This window comes from Amia ocellicauda, chromosome 12 (assembly GCF_036373705.1).
Source record: "Amia ocellicauda isolate fAmiCal2 chromosome 12, fAmiCal2.hap1, whole genome shotgun sequence".
In the NCBI taxonomy this organism is placed as follows: Eukaryota; Metazoa; Chordata; class Actinopteri; order Amiiformes; family Amiidae; genus Amia; species Amia ocellicauda.
Genome location: NC_089861.1, coordinates 7,418,835 through 7,438,152, shown reverse-complemented (window position 1 = coordinate 7,438,152; position 19,318 = coordinate 7,418,835). Strand labels below are relative to the sequence as shown.

At 36.5% G+C, this 19,318-nt stretch overlaps 1 protein-coding gene across 1 annotated transcript; it reads right to left on the bottom strand.

The window, feature by feature from the left end:
- Window positions 1–1,304: 1,304 nt before the first annotated feature.
- cyp4v2a (cytochrome P450, family 4, subfamily V, member 2a) lies at window positions 1,305–18,988 on the bottom strand. Its single transcript, XM_066718232.1, has 11 exons — window positions 18,511–18,988; window positions 15,936–16,048; window positions 12,663–12,748; window positions 12,088–12,278; window positions 11,239–11,308; window positions 9,967–10,093; window positions 7,159–7,353; window positions 4,996–5,098; window positions 3,868–4,002; window positions 3,165–3,344; window positions 1,305–1,932 (listed from the first exon to the last, which is right to left on the bottom strand). Exons 1-11 carry the CDS (start codon window positions 18,698–18,700, stop codon window positions 1,769–1,771), a joined length of 1,554 nt encoding a protein of 517 aa, XP_066574329.1. The 5' UTR covers window positions 18,701–18,988; the 3' UTR covers window positions 1,305–1,768.
- Window positions 18,989–19,318: the final 330 nt, after the last annotated feature.

Below are 19,318 nucleotides of genomic sequence, written 5' to 3'. Positions count from 1 at the left end.
AACGAAATGTGCAGTTAGAGGGACAAAATACTAATTATGTGCACAAATGTGTTTCGTGCATGAGGAGATGCATTGCAAATCCTTTTATATGTTACCACATTGTTTTTCTGACCTGCTGCAGCGCCTACAGCCGCACATTGTACACCAGTCACTGCAGCACTGAGCGTTCGGCCGTGGCTGTCAGAATCTCCGGCTCAACCAATCAGCGCTGGCTACGCTTACCCAGGACCCCTGCTCTGCGTCGCTGTGCAGAGACACATACACGTATCTACAGATAAGTATAAAGCAGGCTTTACCCGGCTGCTCAGTTTGTGAGGACGGCCTGCTCTAAGCAGATTGTAGGTGGTGCTGAATACCTTCCACTTCTCAATGATCCACTTGACTGTGCTCCAAGGGATATTCAATGCCTTTGAAATCTTTTTATATCCCTTTCCTGATCCCTGACTTTCCACTGAGTTGTTTTGAAAGCTTACAGATGGACTCTTTAGAGCATGAATTCTGAAGGCGATTGGTTGCACCTGAGCTTATTTTAGATTGTAAAATGTTTTTATTCAAGGGGGGTGAATACTTCCGTTAGGCACAATATACATATATAGTGTTGTCATTGCTGAGTGTTAAACAACAAATATATATGTGTATATACATATCAGTGTATGCATATATTGTGTGTGTTTGTGTGCATTTATGCAGTACATTTTTGGACCTTCAAATAGTTTCCATTATTTCAATTGGTATGGTACTACAATTCGTAGTCTATAGAGTTCGACAAAGTTAGTCCTGTTTACCATCCTCTAGAGGGCAGCAGCTGTTGGATTCTCTGCAAATTGAGAACTCTTTTAGTACAGAGCTGTGGCCTAATTTCAGCAGCCAAATTCGTTGCAACCAGGACTTGTTTGACTTTAGAGTTTGAGCTCTGTATGAACCACAGCATCATCCCCGGTTTGTATACTGCTTTCAGATTGTTGCAATTGACCCAATACATTTTTATCCTTGCTGTTATTATTCAAGTAGCCTTAATTTCAGCATGTATTCCTATCAAAATATGTAGTCTTACACTTTACTAAACCAACATGAAAGTTGAAAATTAAGAAACCTGTTACTTTCTTTGTGAACTTTGTGAATTATATGTATGAAATATCGGATGTTTCTTAATACTGGTACATGACTAAGGGTTATATAAACCTTTCAATATTGGATAAACATATATGCATACCTAAAGGGATCTTAAAATAGTTTTAGTTTCAATAATATTGTGCTAAATTCCCTAAAAGGTGAGTTGCATAAAAAAGCAAACAAAAACAAAGTGCAAGACACTTTAAAATAGTTTTATTAACTATGTTAGTTACACAGGCACTGGTGTGGATGTACTCAATCTAAATTAATAAGAAGCTTTAAAATATGATAATAATTAAAACATAAATTATCACTCATTCTAGATTAAATGCTGTTAAGTGTCTGTAAAGCCTTCATACTCAATCAGTCTTTTTCAGAACTAGAACTATATATCCTTCAGAAAATGTTGTTGCATTTTTCCTATTCATTCCATGCTATAAAATAGTGAGCTGAGCTGAGCTCCCTTCTGATGTAAAGCTCTAGTACTTCTGCTTTGCTTTACCTACAATTATTACACAGCTGTGTCTTTAAATTTTTTATTTATTTAGCCATGTTCTTTTACTTCTTTACATTATTACACTACTCCAACTAAGGGCTAGACCAAATTAAAATTTTAACCAACACACAGATTGCAAAGTACAAATCTGTACCACTCTTATTCCTTGCGCTTTTCCAGTTTAATCCAAATGCCATTGTCTGGACGTAGGATGAGCTCTCCCACCACGCGCAGGTCGTCTCTTTTCTGACAAGCTTCCACATGGAAATGGCGCAGCACAGCGGACAGAATTACTTTCTCCTCCATCAGTGCAAAGCGCTGACCTGCAGCCAGAAAAAGATAAGAGAATGGTTCGGTCCTGCTTCCTTTTTGATTATTTATTCATTTATATTAATTTTATAACCTCCCAATCAACTTGGTTGGATTCCCAGGGAACCGCACAGGGGATGTCTTTCAAATCATGTGGCACCAATCCATCTTTTCACACTGCCAGTACACAGTGCCTAACAGCTGTAGCTTTTTTGGGAGGACTAATGCAATGCTTACTTCTAACATTGCGGGCCTACAGGTACCTGGTAAACTGTGGTTCAGCAAGTCAAAGTCAACTCAGGCCTATCGATCCCCCAACAGCACATTATGGCTTCCCTGTTGGAAATTTTGTCTACAGTCATCAAGTACATGGGACTGGGTTAAATAAAAACCTTTCTTCAGACTAAGACACCAACATAAACACTTAGAAGGTGCATCAAAACCATAAAGGCTGAGTAATAAATTTGAGGGAGGGGGTTTGAATAAGCATTGTCTGAGCTTTTAAACTGTAAAACAGTGAGAAAATGCATAGACGCAGATTTTTCTACATAGCCGGTAAATTGAAGATACGGGGTTCATTTGTTGGCACACAGAAGTTAAAACACAATTAATTATTGTAAGAGAACAACATAAGAAATATATTGAAAATGTAGTTTAAAGAATAATATGTTAAAGATATCTAGGTAGAAAAATACATGTGCACCATTTAAGACTGCCAACTCAATAACAGGTTCTAAAAGGAAAAAGGGATATTTGGCAAATTTAGAATTTAAAAGTTTAAAAGGTGCACTGATTTAATCATTTCTGACAGTGATTCTTGATTGATGGAGCCACAGTGGACACTAAAGCATTTTCATCAAAGTATAATATAGCAGGAAAGGCTCAGTACAACACCAAATGCCACTAAAGATATTAACACCTCTTAGACAGAAGGTTTAGTATTAAGCCCTAAACGTACTGTTATGTCTTTACTTCGCCATTAATATATTTTTAAATAAACATGGCATTACACCACTGAATTTGAGTCTCCCTGTTCTTCTAAGTAAAATAATGTTCAGACATTTTCTCGTGTACTTTATTGATTTGTTAATGCACAGTGTAACACTTTGGGGGGCTTGGGATGCTTGGGAGGCATGAGTCTGGCGATCACATTTGGAAAGCTGTATTCTGTGGAATATCTCTATGGAAAGCCAAAAGCTAGACAAAGTGCTCAATGTGGTTAATCTTGGATTTAGTGTATACTTACCAATGCAGTTTCTCAGACCTGCAGAGAAGGGGATGAAGGCGTAAGGGTGCCGTTTGGCAGCATTCTCCGGTAGGAAGCGCTCTGGGCGGAATTCTTCAGGATCTGGGAAGTAACGGGCATCGCGGTGCAAGGAGAAAGGAATTATAACGGCATTGGCTCCTTTGGGAACATTAAAGCCATCTGCCCAGAGGAAAAAGTAGAGTTATTAAGTATACTGGGAAAAGAAACCAAAAAATTAACACTTTGTGACAAAAAAGCAGCAATTAAACCTGCAATGTAAAACAAAGCAGGTGTTTTCAGATTGTTATGAGAGTAATGTGCCCATTCATTGTTCATATTTGAAATACAGCAACACGGGCCATAGATATCTCTTCCTGATCACATTTGCCGCAGATGGGGATGACTGGTCAAACACATGTGACAAAAATTTGGAGTAAAAATGGGAATCAGAGGTGGGAACATTGGTCATGAAAGAAGCATTCAATATCCAAGTGGAATTTCAAACCGAGACAAGAGAATCATTGTTAGAGAAACCCTGAATACCCAAATTCAACCCCTTGAGAAGTGTTACTAGGGTTATACACTCTATAATCATATGCACATTCTTCTCCAAATTCAACCGTTCACTGTGACAACATACTGAGTGCTCAAAATGGAAAACACTGTGACAGTTGGAAAACTGCATTTATCCGCTGCTACCTACTGATGGTACAATCTTCGGAAATGCTGCGAGCAAAAAAAGGAACAGATGGGAACAAGCGCAGTGACTCCTTTATCACGCACTCCAGGTATCGCAGCTTCTTCAGGTCCTCTGTTGTAGCAGGGCGGTCAGAGGTACCTGAGACACAATGAGCAAGAGCATGTAAAGAAACTTATAACAACTCAAAATGCATATCACACAAATTACATCCATTTCATATTGGAGAAATGTAATATTTGGGTGACAAGACTGACAAGATCTCCTATACAATAAGAGATACCTTAAAAAACCTATTCATTTACTGTAAATTAAACACATAAGGATTAGACCTACAATTATCTTTACAGTGAAAATAAATGTTTATTTTTGTAAAATTGTATATAACCGACAGTAGCTAACCTGCTGTGTGTTCATGCTAGTTAAACATTAATGACTAAAAACAAATGTACATCCTGTGAAACTTGCACAACTAACTAGTCTCCTGCCCCATCATTGATAACTGCAGTAATGTTTAATGTTGATAATTCTATGCTCAGGATGACGTTTATACACATTAGATAAGAGGTATAGGAATCTTTGGAAATGCTTCTCTGTGATTGGCTGGTTTCTCATATGTGATATGAGAAGTAAACTTTGGGTCTCATTGAGATATACATATAAATACTCTTATGGAACTATCTATTTGTATAGTATACAAAGCACCGATTCAGAATACAAAGAGAATCATTTTATGTTTACCATTTATACAGCTGGGTATTTTACTGGAGCAATCTAAGTGAAGTACCTTGCTCAAGGGTACAACAGCACTGCCCCACCCGGGATTTGAACAGTCCAGAGCCCTAACCACTACTCCACAGCGCTGCCTTTCATAGGCAGTATTAGGCATATAGGCATTACCAATGATTTAAAATAATGGTAATTTGCTGTGATTACATTTTAACATAGTAGGCCTAAATGTAACTGTATTTTTACATTCACAATCATACGAGGTTCAATTTAACTCTAAACAAACACATAATGCCCGATCACTTATATATTGTGCTCCGAGATAAACGTTTATTTTAGAGCATAATGCATAAGTATGCAGGTACTGTACTCTGTTTTCCATTGTTATTATTTGTAGAAACGTACCAAAAACCTCCTCAAGTTCTTCCTGAACTTTTTTCTGTTCCTCTGGATAAGCACCCAACAAATGAAGAGCCCAGTTCATAGCTGCTGCGGTGGTATCATGACCCTAAAACATTGGAAAATAAAAACAATTAAAAATAAAAACAATTAAAAATAAAAACATTATCCCAAATCAAACTGTACTGATGATAAATATATGCTAGTGTGGTTTCACCAAGAACTGCTCATCTGAAAAAATAAAGTTTTGTTTGGTTGCAATCGCCAGTATATCTATGGGTGAGCAGTTATTAACAGTGCAAGATTTGTATAAGTGTGGCTGACATTACTATAACAGTATAATTAAATAATGACATGATCATTATAAAAAAAGTTTACTTTTGTGGTTATGTTTTTTCTGGAGTGGCTGAAAATATATGAGAGTAGTAAACTCATTAAATGAGGAAAGGTGAAAACAAATGTACTTAATAGGTATTTTAGATGTGTTCACTAAGCAAGAAATCACATATATGCCTGAGGCACTAGAAAGACCCTGTGCAGTATTGAACAACCTCACCAAGACAGAGACAGAAATAGAAAAAAGAGCCTGAAGACAATGGTCATGCCCAACAACTGGGAAATTAGTTAGTAATGTACCAGTCAGCCTTCCTTCTGTAAAGTTACAGAAATATTCAGTGTTAAAGGTATGTATATAATACATACCAGATGGGTGGCTCTAGGGAGGCAATAAAAAAGCTAATACAATAATGAGACATATAGTACAAAGTGTTGCCCACACATACATATCTGCGGCTCGTCTGGTATTCTCTCTGCCACGGTTCGCACACGCTACTCCACTGCTCCGCTCCCTCCACTGGCTCCCGTTACCGGCACGCATTCAGTTCAAGACACTGACCCTCACCTATCGCTGTCTCGACCACACTGCACCAAGCTACCTTCAGACACTCGTCTCTCCATACATTCCCTCCAGACCACTGCGATCTTCCAGTGACAGAAGACTAACTCTACCTCCTCTGCACTCTCCTTCCTTCATAGCCGCTCCTTCTCATGCCTGGCACCTAAATGGTGGAACGACCTGCCCACCGAAGTCAAAACAGCAGAGTCCTTGACCTCATTCCGGCACTTACTGAAGACGCATCTTTCCGACAGTACTTGTAATATTAGTCCTCTATCCCTGCTAGATAGCACTTCACAGTTTTTATTATGCTGCTCGCATTCTTGATTGTTTTCCTCCTTGCTCCCTTTCCCGTAGCCCTTGTCTGTGACCCTACATCTTGACAGCACTTAGCTTTTACTGTCCAGGATGTAGGAAGTCACTTACTGTACTTGTGTAAATTGTAAATTGGAATTTGTAAAATGTATTATTTTGAATTGCTATGTTTTAGCTAAATTGAATTTGTAATGATTGATGCCTTGTACTTAACTGTATTTTTGCACTTATCTTGTAAGTCGCCCTGGATAAGGGCGTCTGCCAAGAAATAAAAATAATTATAATAATAATACAGTACTGATAAAATATGGTTGGTACAAAAAACAAACTTTTTTTTTTTTTCCAATTACTGAGATACACTTTTTGTTTGTTTGTTCATTTACAAAACAACGTACCTCTCAGAAATATACTCTAACAAGATTTAAAAATCTCTTGCATGTATGGAAACAAACAGCTTGGAGGAATTATGTTTAATTTATAACCATAAAAAGGAAAGGCAAGATATAATGTAAGCCTCATTCCTAAATTTAAATGAACAGTATCATGTATGTATGAGGTTAAGCTAATGATAGTAGGTGCCAAGGGAGTATCTGTACATACATTTAGAACTGCTTGAATTACAGAAATCAATGTATATGCCTTCTGCAGATTTAGGAAACAGCAGGTGCTGAGAAAACACAGAATTTCTGGAATCTTGTATTGAGGCTCATAGATACAATATAAACCCTAAATACCTATACAGACTGATATTAAACAACACTTTTATATATTAAAATAAATGTATTTATTCATTGGTCTGTTTACCATTACCCTTCAGGTTTCACAGAAAAAACAGATACTGTTTTGTATGCTGATATTATTCCAGATAGAACAGTGATAGAACAGATATCTCAATATAATAGGCCTCTGAGAAATTTAATTGTTTCAGTCATGAAAACTGTCACTGCATTCCGTTTTACCTCAAACATGAAGGTGTCCACTTCCTCTCGGATATCATCCTGACTCAATCTGTTTCCACCTTCATCCGTGGCAGTCAACAGCATGTCAAGGAATGCTCTCCTTTTCTTTTTGGGCATTAGACTGGACTCCTCACTGCAATATGCCTGAGAATCCTCTTCGGAGTTCTTTAAGCTCCGGATCCTCTCAGCAATCACCTGTGGTTTGGGGGTTTACAGTTTGTACATTTTGCTGAAATGGAGATAAAGCCAACTACTGCATTTTAACAATGTTCCCTTTCCCCCAATGTTACCATTATATATATTTGATCTATGTTTCCTGGTTTGGCTTCAAGACATTCAAGACAGAAAACAGGAGACACTTCTTCACACAGAGTGCTGTCACAATCTGGAACAAACTCCCCAGTGATGTGGTAGAAGCTGAAAATGTGGGAACATTTAAAAATAGACTGGATAGGATCCTTGGATCACTTAGTTATTAATGGACACCAAACGAGCACAATGGGTCGTTTGTAAACTTTCTTATGTTCTTCTTATGCTCTTATGTTTGTTTACCTATTCCCTGTCAGTTGTGCACTTTTTAAGCTCAATTTTGAAAGATTTATACAGTACATTTGTAAATGTGTATCTCACAGCTAATTACATTAGCCAAGGATACTAAACATGGTAACTGTCAAAACATTAGCTGTGTTCCTACATGTACAGTGAGGGAAAAAAGTATTTGATCCCCTGCTGATTTTGTACGTTTGCCACTGACAAAGAAATGATCAGTATATAATTTTAATGGTAGGTGTATTTTAACAGTGAGAGACAGAATAACAACAAACAAATCCAGAAAAACGCATTTCAAAAAAGTTATACATTGATTTGCATGTTAATGAGGGAAATAAGTATTTGATCCCCTATCAATCAGCAAGATTTCTGGCTCCCAGGTGTCTTTTATACAGGTAACAAACTGAGATTAGGAGCACTCTCTTAAAGGGAGTGCTCCTAATCTCAGCTCGTTACCTGTATAAAAGACACCAGTCCACAGAAGCAATCAATCAATCAGATTCCAAACTCTCCACCATGGCCAAGACCAAAGAGCTGTCCAAGGATGTCAGGGACAAGATTGTAGACCTACACAAGGCTGGAATGGGCTACAAGACCATCGCCAAGCAGCTTGGTGAGAAGGTGACAACAGTTGGTGCGATTATTCGCAAATGGAAGAAACACAAAATAACTGTCAGTCTCCCTCGGTCTGGGGCTCCATGCAAGATCTCACCTCGTGGAGTTTCAATGATCATGAGAACGGTGAGGAATCAGCCCAGAACTACACGGGAGGATCTTGTTAATGATCTCAAGGCAGCTGGGACCATAGTCACCAAGAAAACAATTGGTGACACACTACGCCGTGAAGGACTGAAATCCTGCAGCGCCCGCAAGGTCCCCCTGCTCAAGAAAGCACATGTACAGGCCCGTCTGAAGTTTGCCAATGAACATCTGAATGATTCAGAGGAGAACTGGGTGAAAGTGTTGTGGTCAGATGACACCAAAATCAAGCTCTTTGGCAACAACTCTTTGGAGGAGGAGGAATGACCCCAAGAACACCATCCCCACCGTCAAACATGGAGGTGGAAACATTATGCTTTGGGGTTGTTTTTCTGCTAAGGGGACAGGACAACTGCACCGCATCAAAGGGACGATGGACGGGGCCATGTATCATCAAATCTTGGGTGAGAACCTCCTTCCCTCAGCCAGGGCATTGAAAATGGGTCGTGGATGGGTATTCCAGCATGACAATGACCCAAAACACACAGCCAAGGCAACAAAGGAGCGGCTCAAGAAGAAGCACATTAAGGTCCTGGAGTGGCCTAGCCAGTCTCCAGACCTTAATCCCATAGAAAATCTGTGGAGGGAGCTGAAGGTTCGAGTTGCCAAACGTCAGCCTCGAAACCTTAATGACTTGGAGAGGATCTGCAAAGAGGAGTGGGACAAAATCCCTCCTGAGATGTGTGCAAACCTGGTGGCCAACTACAAGAAACGTCTGACCTCTGTGATTGCCGACAAGGGTTTTGCCACCAAGTACTAAGTCGAAGGGGTCAAATACTTATTTCCCTCATTAACATGACAATCAATTTATAACTTTTTTGAAATGCGTTTTTATGGATTTTGTTGTTGTTATTCTGTCTCTCACTGTTAAAATACACCTACCATTAAAATTATAGACTGATCATTTCTTTGTCAGTGGGCAAACGTACAAAATCAGCAGGGGATCAAATACTTTTTTCCCCCACTGTATAACAAAGTCACAGAAAAAAGTTTGTAATCAAAGGGTTAAACATGTCATTATTGTTGTGTATATGTGTATTTTGGTAGTTTTTAATATTAAAAAAATCTAGGATTTAGAGTTTAAATGAATAGTATTGTTAAGCAGTACCATATAGTTATGTATATTCTACATTCTTATTCTCCAATTAATAGAATGTTCTATGTTCCTTAGTTCTTCTCTCTATTGTTTTTTTATTGTATAAAGAATTATCTTTATATGGACATATGGGTAGAACTGAGTAAAGGACAGCTTTATCAAGCTAGCTCTAAAGATGGAAAGATCCAGCCCTGTGTAGTAAGTGAACAGAACTGAATTTGATTAAGAAAATGAAGAGCTGTGAAGCCAGCAGTTGAATAGAGGCGGCAGTAAGTCAGACATGCACAGGGACCAATGGCAGCTTTGATAGAGTGACATTTTTGATCGGGTTCCTACGGAAGTGCACAGAAACCCCACGCCCTTGGGCAGTGCTTCCGACTTGTAACCTGTGACCATTCACTTACGTTCTTTGTAAAAGAATGTAGGATTTTCAAATTTCTGTCATGTTCTCTTCCTTCGCCCAAAACATAATAGACTAAATCTAACCAAAACCAGGGCATGCGTTGTCTGCGAAGTATGATGTCACTCATCCTGTGCAAATAAATAAAACAGTCATAGAGTCGTTGATTGATGAACAAAACAGAAATATGCAAAGTCTTTACAAAAGGTACAAAACCATTAGAACAACTACTAAAATGTCTAAAGTCTCAAATGCTTGATTTTAACATTTTGTTGCATTCATTCACCCACTGTGACATTTACATGTGAAGAGGAATTGCAATAACTGGCCTTTGCTGTAATGTTTCTTAGTATTTATTTAAGGTACTGTGTTTTGGAATTATACATTATTTTGGCTTAGACTAAACTAAACTAAATTATTATTATTATTATTATTATTATTATTATTATTATTATTATTATTATTATTATTATTATTGATTGGTCCTTGAATTTAGTTATTGGCAAAATGAAATATAAGAGTATACATAGTGGTCAAACCCATTTACATTTTCAATAAGACTTCAAGAAAGTATGTACAATTGCTTATAAATAAATGATTGACCTGAATAAAGAATTTCAATGAACTGCAAAGAAAATAAATGCCTGGGGTAATTTTACTGTCATTATCTGTAGTTGGTGCTCTCTGTTGGTGAGTTCAAAGATCTGATGTTTGGTGCTGTGTATATTTCGGAATTTCTAAATGTCTACCTGGCACCTCTGTATGTATACAGACAGAGTGGAGTTTATTATTAATAGTGGCAAGCAAAAGTAAAACCATATAAATATTGTTTTAGATTTTGTATTCACACCTATGCCTAATATAAAAACAACATAGTAGTCTCCAATTAAGCGCAGCTATTTTACAACACCATTAATATATAAAACGAAACCTTTCACACACAATATTCCAGTGGGTCTGGGTTTGTTCCAAATGATTAGCATTTGTGTCAGTGAACTTTCCTCTGAATAATGGGACTTTGACAAAAAAATATACTGCCAAGGACTTTTTGAACTGCAGAACAGTGAATGTGTGCGATATAGGTGGAAGTTCAAACATTATTAAACCATTTAGCTTACAATTTACTTTAACTTTAATAAACAAGCATTTAATCAACAATTAAATATATACACCAGTTTTCAATTAGCTTCAAGAATAGTAGCAAGAAATACCATCATACTTTTAATTTTAACTGATGAAGCTCTCCTTTTTGAATGTTATAAGTAGTTGCCCTTACTTGTATATAGCCTGGATATATTCAGAGTCAGAGTTACTCTGAGCATGAATTTTCTTTCCCATTGCAGTTTCTGAAAGATATAAAGACATTTATATAATAAACCCAGTATTATCATTTAAAAACCTTGTTCTATCTTCTTTTTCCACGTCTTCTTTATGATGAATGAAAAGACTGGTGGCTGCAAATTCCTAGGTCACACTTTACTACCATACTAAAAATCATAATAGATTGACAAATAATTTTTTTAAAGCAAACAGAGCACCAAATCAATGTGTTATGAACTATTATTTACTTTTTTATTAATTTGCATTGGAATTTGCTAAAATTGTTGCATAGTTTCGGTATTTTAAACAAAATAAAAATACAGTATTGCTCTTTTGTCAAAAGATCAGTAGGTTAATGCTTGTTTTTAGTTTGCAATTGGCCATTTGGCCAACTTGAATATCTGTCAATTGAATTTAGAAGAATGTAAATACATTTAAAAAACGATAAAAAAAATAATTTTAAATGTTGACCTACCCACTAATTGTAAATTAATACCCGAGTTGTAGCTTGCTTTTTTTCAAGAGGATACTTTTATACTTAAAAAGCACAATCACATATTGGATTGTAATTAGAGAAAGGTAGGTGAAAGTTTTAATTTAGCCCGACCTAAATTATTAAGAAAATTACATGGTCATTAAATGTTTAATTCATGTGTATTGCTACTATATTATTTTACTGATAGTGTGGTCAATCTGGGAGTTCATTCAATTTTGTAATTGTGGATTTTTACCCAGGAATCTTACATTCACAGCCACTGTAATGATGATGTAAAACCTACCACGGGTAACAATAAGGTTAACTTACCACATATAATATCCAATGCACAGAGCGTGATGTGACTAAAGCAGTTAAAAGAGCCCTGGCCAACGTGTGTCTCCAGTTTCTCAACCAACACCGCTGACTGCTCATTCATTACTTCTAGAAATTCAGTTAGGATGGAAAAGTGAAAGGTTGGGGTCAACATCTTTCTTCGAGAACGCCACTTATCGCCCGTGCTAGAACATAGAAACAGAATATACAATTAGTATAAATTACACACACAGAACCAATTTATGTGTTCATTGGCAGTCAAAATGATACCGGTAAATGTTCATGAAATACAGCTAGAAAAATGGACAATAGCACAACAGCTACCCATTCTGTCACATGGCCTACACCATTAACCAAAGCTATATGCTAATGCTGCAGCTTATAAGCTCAATATTTTAGAAGTTCTACCATTCATTACATTAGAAATAAATGCCTTCTATTTATAGTTGACAATATGAATTTGATAACATTTACCATTCAATATTTTTTCTTATACTATGTCTGCAGAATAAAAAGTTACATGTACAATCATATATATATATATATATATATTAAACATATATATATACCTTGTCAGTAGACCTGTACCAAGCCAAGGGTGCAAAAACTTGTAAGCATATGCCTTTGTAATGTGTCTGGAACTGTTCAATACCATCTAGAAAGAAATTAAGTGAAACATGCATGCATTATATATATATATATATATATATATATATATATATATATATATATATATATAGACATATACACACATACATACATACTCAAAAAATCCTTTTAAAACCAAGTACATATGAAATGGACTGCTGAACATATCACAGATAAGCTACAGCTTAAAGAGAACATATTACAGATATGTTATCAGATAAGAACCAATACGCCATGCTGAATATATAACAGATAAGCTATCATTTTAAGAGAGGTATATCTCCCCCCACCAAACCATAGCATTGACCCATGATCTATAACTTTACTCATTAATGCTCTTTACTGTGTGTACAGCATTGTCCATGTCATGTAGCAGCACTCTGGTTAAAGGTACAGTGTAGTATTTAAAGGTAAAATAAAGGTAAAGTACAGCATGGCATTTACAGCACATGCTTTATTGACATGGTTGACATTACTTATTAAGCAGTTTTACACATTATTTATTTTCATCTTAATATCCAATGACTTTAAAGAATGAGATCTATAAAATATGGCATGTATTCACTTACAGAACTTTTTCAATGATTACTAATGCAGTTAAACATTTTGCTAACAGTGTCTTATCTTGCCCCTTTTGAAAATTCAGTTGCAATTGTCAACAACTTGGCTTTCATCAACAACCCTAAACCAACCTGGTATGCCAATCCTTCTGAGACATGTCAGAGAATTCAAACCTAGCCTGAAATCCAGCATATTTTCCAGGTATCATTAAATTAGCAAATTAGCTGAATCTACACATATAGATTTTTGACCTAGCTCGAGAAAACTCCCATTAACTAAATCCTGCCCATATGTCCATAACTAGAGAAACCTACCTATTTATATATATATATATATATAAAACAATGGAGCTAAATGCAAACCCACTTGATGAATACCTCAATTATCAAAAAAGTAATAGAAGCTAATAACTCACAGCTAATATGTAGAATGTTATATTACAGAGAGAATACAAAATAGAATATCCAGAACTTGATAGTATCACAACACAATGCTATTAATTTCAAAACTGTTTCTAGAAATGTGTATAATCCAAAACAACCCATATAGGCTACACATATACACCACAATAATAATTGTCACTTAAAAGAGACATTTAATGAGATGAGACGACCACTGAGGAACTGAGAAGGGATGATGCTAAAGAGTTACCTACAATATAATCTTCAAAGGACAAAGCACAAATAGGTTACTGATTACTAGGAACCTCCACGTAAGAAGCCCTTAACCTTGACCTGGTCTGGACCACCTCCAAGCTACATTGAGCAGGTGAAGCTGCCTGAATTTAAATCAATTACCTCCCGGCTCTAGGAATCTTCCTACACTAGGAATCAAGGCTTTTATCAGATATGAGTTCATTGCGATGATCTAAAAAAAAAAAAAAAACTCTGCACTTAAAACATCTGGAATTGTACAGCACGGCTAATATAAAGTCACTGTTTCCAATCATGAATTAGGACATTTTCTCTGTGTTTGTGCCTAACACAGCAATCATATATTGAAGCAAATAATGTGCTGTGTTATATATTTTTTGCTTTTAAGTAAACACAAAGAGATTAATCAATGTACTCTGAGGGATGTACTATTTAAACCCTAGACGGCACTTACTCTTTACTCTCCTTAATAAATCTTTGAAGGTCAAGGCACCCATTTTTGCAATGCCTCCTCTGAAAGTTCTCTGAAGTTCAATCCCACAAACACAAAGCTATTCAAACCTGTTTGATCTCAGCCTTTGTAGAGGTAAACTCACTGGAGTATAAGCCTGAATCATGCAGATACACTGGCTGGTCTGCTTTTTGTCTGTTTGTCGTCTAAGTAATAGGATTCCAAATATATGCAAGGTGAACACAGGAGTGGGACTTCAGTTTTCAGTGGGTTCATCAATGCTCATTTACAACAGGCATCACTTAAGGTCTGGGTTGTAGTCCACACAAATGGAACACTATGCAAAATAGTACTGAGTGAAACATATTCCCAAAGGACACTATGCAAGAGAGGGGTTACATTGCTGGAATATGTTTTCATCATATACACAAGACATAATAATTTTCAAAACTAAGGGTTAACTATAAGAAATCAGAGAAAAAGATGGCAGGCAAAATCCACAGCACTCTCACTTGGTTCAGAGAGCCATAACACCTCTAATCACTTGCTATATTTTTGGTACTCTTGGGTTATTTACAACCCATGTTGGAGGGGGTTGATGCTTCAAATTAAATGATACATTGATACAGGGAGGGATCACGTTAGCAACTTTTAAAATGTATTAGTTGTAATTCTGATATTAAAGGCTAACTACTGCAGTTTCTAAATTGCTTGCTTTATATGTCCTCATGTGTTGATAGTAGCGTATAAGAATCTGTTTTTTTCACATTAGCATCTTTTACCATGTATGTAATAATTCTCACCAAAACCATGGTGGTTGTCTGACGCCCAAAGGAATGCTCTTAGGATGTGACCTTTCATTATTTGCCAGAGATTAAAAAACACAGGCAAATATAATATTAAGCATTACATCTTTGAGTACTCCCTGCACAGGAGTACAAATGACAAATTAAGGGTTATAATTTATTTGTGATGCTGAGTACTCATTGACGTGATTTATTTAGTGTTGCTTGCAGTAACTCATACATTAAAGTTGCAATTTGTCTTCTGTTAACTGATAATAAATCATATATAAAACTCAAACACTCTCCCCGTCATCAAAGCAGAAATGCTGATCACTATCTGATGGGAGGAAGGAAATGTGAACAGTGATCAGTATTAACCTGTTTGCTTGACATAATCATTAAGCACCGATATTCATCTCAGCAGAGGTGTAATGCTTTATTTACACATTGACTTCTTTCAATATGAATGCAACTTTAAGCCCCAGTCCTATCACAGAGTATCCAAAAGCCTATGAAGCCATATCCCCACATAGCTGGTTTGAATCTGGGCTAGTTGACTGTGACTGTGGCGGTGGCATAAATTCCTGCGTTGGTGGGGTGGACTTGAAGGCACGAAAGGATTTCTTAGAAAATAATAAATAAATAAATAAATAAATAAATAAATAGTATTATGATAATACTAAGTACAATTATTTTTAATTCCAAAATCATTCAACAATGAAAGAATTCAAAACATCTGCTTACCTCAATATTCTCTGCGTGATACAAAACCACAAATGGCACAGGCCCAATCCAAATTTTCAGCAATGGCTCATTTCTACGCTCACTGGTGATCTCAATCAGTTGCTTAAAGAAATCTGAAAGACAAATTTACAAAGTTTTCCTATAATTTCCATATTATTTTGTCACAGAACAGAGAGGAGTGGCCAATCCGTATGATCTTTCACAATTCAACTCACTGGCCTATGTTCTGCTTTTGCTATAAATGTCTACTTTAAGATCTGTGGTCTATAAAGGAGTACTTGATTATATACATTGACTGAGTCTCTTTTCTGATCTGATCCACAGTACATGCAAAATGTCCTGCCACACATCACACACCATATGCAACCCAGAGTAAAAATCATTTTTTCTACTACCTAGGCTTCGATGAGAACAACATGATGAGAAATATCCCACATAAAAAGTGTGACAACATAAAGTTCTGTTATAACTTTGAGAGTTGGAAAACTGGACCTGATTTAAAATTAAAATAACATTACATTATTAGGCTATATTCCAGTAAATATAATGCTGAAAAGGATTTCCAAAGAGAAACTTAGAAATAACTAAAACTTATTTGACAACTAGATAACAATTTTATGTTATTTAAATGATGCATTTAAAGGAAAATAATGAAAATGTTATTATTTATTCAATATCTGCATTCTTGGAGGGATGCTTTAGAACTGGCTGTCCTGAACTGGGCTTCAGCAACTGATCACAAAGGTTGCACATGCAAATGCTTGCAAAAGCTGTATCACAGATGCCAACTGCAATGTGACTAGATAGGATCTAACACTTTTGTTCCGTGTTAATTTCCAGTGATGATATCCCTTGGGTCTACAAATCTGTACTGCTACAAATATCACAAAGCTGTCACAATGCCTTCAGAATGGAGAATTGTCATATTATTTTATGTAGTTGTTAGTTCATGTTCATGCCTGGGGTAGGTGGTTAAAAGCCAGCTGAGGAAAATGTGACTGGCATCCCACAAGGGGCCCCTGTGGAGGGTCAGGTGTCTGCAAGATTCAGATCTACTGCAGGAATTATTGGCTTGCAAGTGCAAATAACAGATGGCTTTGACACTGTGTACCGGAAGATGAGTGGTCTACCTCATCCCTCCTGAAGCAGCCCAGGAGTCAGTGATGAACAGGGAAAATAAATACATGTTTTTTATAATAATAGTAAAAATAATAATAAGAAGAATTGCTAGCTGGGATCCAATACAAGTCAATCAAACTTGAAACAGAACCCAAATAACTCTAACTGCAAATGGTAGACTGAATAATTTCTTACACATTTTCATTACATTTTCCTTAAAAAAGTTCAGTTAATGAGATTGAGTTTTACTTGAGGCAATGCTGATTTTACAGGAAAGACTGTGATCTACAATTTAAAAGTGAAATAAGATTTCTGTATCATAAGAGGGGAGTATGTTTTGTTTAGAAAGGGGCAGACTATATATTTGTACTATACATGTAATATGTACAACTTTCCTTGCATAAGAAAGTATGTTCTCAATTCATCCTAACGATAATCTAGCCACAGATTATTCACACAGATGGTTAAATTTCCCTTCTATTGAATAAACACAATAATATGTATATTATAGTGTGTGTATGTCTGTTTCTATACATCAGTCTGTCTAGTAAGCATTTATCATTGTCTCTCCTCATTTGAGACAATTCACAAACATACTCTATCTGTTTTTGAAATAGACCAAACAGGAATATGTTTCATGTTGACAAAAGTCAAAGGGCTAGGAAAAAAAGCCACTGCTTTGAGAATACACCTATGTCTCAGAAGACATCTCTGGGAAAAGATTGCAGCATAGCCCTATTTCTTTCTTGGAATTGGTTTTGTCTTGTTTCGCCTGAGGCTGTATATTTTATAAGGAAAGTGGGAGGGTAGCATTGTTCATATGCTGTCAACACTAGCTTTCATAAAATGTTTAAGCCCAAAATGAAAGACGACTGCATGTTTAAACGTTCGTTTACTTGCATTTGATTAGAATGATTTTAATGGTGAAACATGACATTCAAGGCCTATATTCTTGCCATCGATTTAACTAAGAAAATACGAACATCAATCCTAAAAGTTTAATTGTGCAGTAACTGTCGGGCAGTCTCCTGAACTTTTTATCATTCTACTATTTTACTGTGATAACGATACAAATGTACTTTCAAACCATTTCTGACATGCATTCCGTTTTTAATACACTTTTCATGTCAGTGTCTCAGCGGAATATACATTTCTAGAGTATTCATATTCAGTACATTTGGTGCAATTATAGTCTGACAACATATTAAAAAAAAAAATACAAAATACTATAAAACACTTTGCACAACTTTATTTATCGCACATTTCCACGTCGATTGTAAGTTATCAGTATGAAGAATCCAGTAAAAAAAACATAACATTAGTTCAGCATTATGTATTTTGATTAAGATATGGTGCGTATTTGTGCAATGCAATAATCATGCTGGTGACGTCATCGAGGCATGCATTTGTAAACAAGGTATTATTGCATAACTGTGAGCATCAATACATCCTTTACCTCCGCCGTCCGTTTTCAACTGCAGCGCATTACCCACGAATGGATACACGGGGGAGATTCCCGGGATGGGCTTCATCTGTATCCATTTTTTCACATAGCTGCTCAGTAACTGGAAGGTGAAAAATGTCAGTAAAATGACGAAGAAGGCAACAACTGTCGACCCTATCAAAAATGCGCTGATTTCCATCATTTGCCTCACTTAACCGTCTTTCTTGAAGTTGCTCTGATTATTGTTATTGTCCTGCAAAAGTGTTATTTAGGAAGCCATCTTGTTTATTGGGTCAAGTTTAAACCAACCACAATCTGTATTTAACTATAATCTTACGAACAAACATAAAAAGACTGATCCTGTGCGTCCAGCAGCTGCACCCTGGCTATGTCCGGTGTTAGTCTTACTCGGGACCACCTCTGTGAGAGCTAGTGTTGGGCTCTTTATTTGGTGAACTATTTGACACTATTGTTTGCGGGTAAAGTTGACAGTATCATACATAACTACTGTTTTGCCTCTCATTGGTCAGCTGCAGCTCTGCCCAGACCTGTTGTCAGGTTCTGGTTGTAGCGCAGACTTACGCAGTTCTGCGCAGATTTGCAGACTTCCACTGATCCCATTGGTCGAGCCGCGCAGATCTGCAGAACTGCAAACATCTGCGCTGCACGACCGTGACTCATACTGATTCACCACACCACAGCCAGGAGAATTATGTTTTAACTATATATAGGCTACTTCCCTGTCCAGATCTTTTTTTTCTAAAGCAGTTAAGAAATATAATGAATAAAGAGTGTAACAAAAAGTGTATACAAAAATACT